The 4,080-nt window shown below is 43.6% G+C and overlaps 1 protein-coding gene across 1 annotated transcript; it reads left to right on the forward strand.

The window, feature by feature from the left end:
• Nucleotides 1-1,728: 1,728 nt before the first annotated feature.
• LOC138809127 (tropomyosin alpha-3 chain-like) lies at nt 1,729-2,832 on the forward strand. The gene is made up of 2 exons (XM_069995552.1): nt 1,729-1,862; nt 2,683-2,832. Exons 1-2 carry the CDS (start codon nt 1,746-1,748, stop codon nt 2,830-2,832), a joined length of 267 nt encoding a protein of 88 aa, XP_069851653.1. The 5' UTR covers nt 1,729-1,745.
• Nucleotides 2,833-4,080: the final 1,248 nt, after the last annotated feature.

The following is a 4,080-nucleotide window of genomic DNA, read 5'->3' on the forward strand; positions in this document are numbered from 1 at the left end:
TTGAACCGCGATCCTCAGATCTCAGCCTCCTGAGTAGCTAGGATTACAGGCGTGAGCCACCAGCGCCCGGCTCTGCTCTACTACTTTGAACTACAGCTCCACTTCTGGTTTTCTGGTGGTTAATTGGAGATAAGAGTCTCACAGACTTTCCTGCCCAGGCTGACTTTAAATCACAATCCTCAGATCTTAGCCTCCTGAGTAGCTAGGATTACAGGCATGAGCTATCAGTCCAACACTATTTACTTTCAAGAGTTAACCAGCCAGGTGCCGGTGGCTCACGCCTGTAATCCTAGCTACTCAGGAGGCTGAGATCTGAGGATCACGGTTCAAAGCCAGCCCGGGCAGGAACATCCGTGAGACTCTTATCTCCAATAAACCACTAGAAAACCAGAAGTGGCACTGTGGCTCAAGTGGTAGAGTGCTTGCCTTGAACTGAAGAGCGCAGGGACAGCACCCAGGCCCAGAATTCAAGTCCTACGACTGACAAAAAGAAAGAGTTAACCAATGGTCTAGCTGCCTAGTTTACCACTATTGTTCTGACTGGAAGCTATCATAAGTGGCTTTGAACTCTGCCCTGATGGTTGTCTCAGTTCACACATTGCTGAAGTTTAACATTAACACTATCTTTGATATTATGACTAACTAGAGCCATTTAAATTCTTCCCTGATATCTCTGGTCACCTTGAACAGTGCCCACTTCTCTCTTGGCACATTCTTGGGTATATGGCACTAGTATACAGGGATCAATTGCCACCTGTCAATAACAAGGCTTCAAGTGGAAAAAAAGATATGGCCTGGCAATTAACTGTCGAGAACAGAGTCAGTGATGATGTTTATGATTAGCATGATATGGTGGATTTGGGGCTGGGTTGGTAGTTTTTTTCCTTCAGGAGAGGGTAAAAAGAAGAGTAGAGAGCAATGCAGACCTTCATATGTGTGGGTCCAAATGCTCTATTTTAAGATAGCTACAGCTATTTTAAAACAGAGGCTATGATCTTTTCTGGATTATTTTGACCCTCCCCTGTTTCTCCTCTTAAGCTACTTGAAGCTCTGGGATAGTCTTCTAGATACCAGGCTTACCCTCTCATTCTACTCTCATGGCTCTTGCGGGGAGGAACGATGTCTCCCTGCCAATTAGAGACTCCTAAAATAGCATGGCAATTTGATCTATGGATCTGGGGGAATTGTTAAGGATCATGATTGACCTTCCCCCTTACTGTTGCCCAAGCTCCCTGAATAGCAGAAATCAAAATATTAAATTTGCCCAATGGAGTTTCATCAGCATCCAACAAAGTCCAGGAAGTGTGAGGAGAGAGTTAAAGAGCAACTAGGACCCTCTGTATGAAAACTAGAGTTGCCAAAGTCCCCTTCTCTATTTCAATATTCTCCACTTCCCTGTCTCAGCACTTTTTAAACACCCATAAGCTTCCCAGAATGAGTGGAAAGTTTCAGGGTCAGGGAGAGACTCTCCCCATCCCCCACTTTCCATTGTCTAAAATCAGCCTCAGCTGTTCCTCATTTTTTTCTTTCTGATGATGTCAGTCCATCAATGTGTCTCACCCTGTGTTGCCTCAGGAGGACAAGGATGGGATGGAGAGAGCTAGAAAGTCCATATTAGGAATAAGAGGTGGAGCAGTGGGCACAGATAAAGGCTCAAGCCTGGGGAACTTGGGCAGCAGCCCCTCCTTTGTGCCCTCCTCTCCAGTTCTCCAGTGTTCTCAGGTAAGTCCAACAAGCCACTGCTCATGATGGAGGCAATCAAGAAAAAGATGCAGATGCTGAAGTTGGATAAGGAGAATGCTCTTGATCGGGCAGAGCAAGCTGAAGCTGAGCAGAAGCAGGCAGAAGAAAGAAGCAAACAGGTAGGCATTGGCATTGGTATTTCTCAGGAGATTTTAAAAGATGAAAAAAGTGATTTCTGGTATCAGCTCCTTCTCTGGGTGGGAGGGACTCCCCAGACTCAATGAAGGCAGAGAACATCAAGGGTATCTAGATCAAGGACTATATAACCTTGGGACAGTCAGTGTCCCCTTCTGCACCACAGCATGTCTACTGGATTTAATAGAAGTGAACCAGGTTTTAGAAGAACTTCCTACTTCTAGAGGGAAAGGTAAGAGTTTATCATACACTCTCTCTTTTAAATAGCACCATAGGCATCTTTATCCTTTAATATTTACCATCAGTGGGTTTTGGATACAAACTTTAGATAGTTTGGTCATATTAGGACTAGAGATTACAAGGTCATAGGTCAAACACAGTATAACGCCGGGCGCTGGTGGCTCACGCCTGTAATCCTAGCTACTCAGGAGGCTGAGATCTGAGGATCGCGGTTCAAAGCCAGCCCGGGCAGGAAAGACCATGAGACTCCTATCTCCAATAAACCACCAGAAAACCAGAAGTGGCGCTGTAGCTCAAGTGGTAGAGCGCTCGTCTTGAGCTGAAGAGCTGAGGGACAGCACCCAGGCCCAGAGTTCAAGCCCCACGACCCACAAAAAAAAAAAAAACAAAAAAAACCACAGTATAACTTCTGGAGCAATGGGCTGAAAGTAGTCAGAAAGCAAGTCTCTGGGAATGGTAGCCTGGAGGCTGGGCTCAGGAGTCTATTAGAATCCCACTCTGCAGGGTTGTATGTATATATGTATGTACATATATCTCTATGTATGACTTTCTGGGTCTCTATAGCTGGAAGATGAACTAGCAGCCATGCAGAAGAAGCTCAAAGGGACAGAGGATGAGCTGGACAAGTACTCTGAAGCTTTGAAGGATGCCCAGGAGAAGCTAGAGCTAGCAGAAAAGAAGGCAGCTGATGTAAGTATTAGAGATGGAAGATGAGCTTAATCTACACGTATAGATCTCATATTAAAGTATGAGTACATTGCAAACACATTTTGACACGTACAAACACACATTTGTGGGTTCACAGAACATAGGCTTATACATCCAAATGCACTTCTATATATAAGGATGTGCTAGTATAGCTTCATAATGGCATACATTGCCTTTCTCAAAGACATGTTGGGGGTAGCACAGTGGTAGAGCACTTTGTTTGGCATACATGAAGCCACAAGTTTATCCTCGGCTTTGGAAAACAAAATGTAGTATCTCATTCTTATCCTACTTAACTTCCCAGCATAGGGAATTAATGATCTTTTCTAGGACCTGAATAAAGAGAGGGGAATCCAAGACCACACTGCTATCATGTATCTTACCTCCTCCCCCATGCCACATTCTTTAGCTTTTGTGTGCAGGGTTTGGCACGTAGATATGTGTATTAATAGGGAACATCTCATATCTCAACTGTCCAACAAAGCCAGCTTGTATTTCACAATGGGAAATGGAGGTCACATTGACCCTGGCCCTGTATGGGTATATTTATTTTGGCCATTGTGAGTGTCTGCTCTTATACTACAGAGAAGCCATAAGAAATATAGTTCTTATGAGAACAGATAGGTCCCTAGAGTAGAATATATTAGGGACTAAAAAGGAATCTTAGGAGTAAAGATATCACCACCAGACCTTACTCTATGATAAATTAAATACATTGGACTAATTAGATTCTATAGGGTTGATCTTTCACATTTCAAAATGAAATAAATTGCTTTTTCCACTTCATAACATCCTGTAATTTCCTTCATCTTCACCTTGAAGTTTAATGAAAAGACAAATGAAAATCAGGAGCTGGTGGCTCACGCCTGTAATCCCAGCTACTCATGAGGCTGAGATCTGAGGATCACAGTTCAAAGCCAGCCCAGGCAGGAAAGTCCAGAAGACTCTTATCTCCAACTAACCACCAGAAAACTGGAAGTGGTGCTATGGCTCATAGTGGTAGAGCACTAGCCTTGAGCTGAAGAACTGAGGGACAGCATCCAGGCCCAGAGTTCAAGACCCACGACTCACCAAAAAAAAAAAAAAAAAAGATGAGATGAGAGACTATATAGAAAAAAAGTGATGTTGTTTGGTAGTCACGGAGCTTGAACTGCTTGCTTGCTACACTATACATTCTAGCACTTAACCCATACTCAGCCTTTTAAAAAATTATTATTATTATTTTTAAACCAGGCCTTACTATGTAGCCAAGGC

Source organism: Dipodomys merriami, unplaced genomic scaffold (assembly GCF_024711535.1).
Source record: "Dipodomys merriami isolate MVZ:Mamm:240054 unplaced genomic scaffold, mDipMer1.0.p SCAF_485, whole genome shotgun sequence".
Classification (NCBI taxonomy): domain Eukaryota; kingdom Metazoa; phylum Chordata; class Mammalia; order Rodentia; family Heteromyidae; genus Dipodomys; species Dipodomys merriami.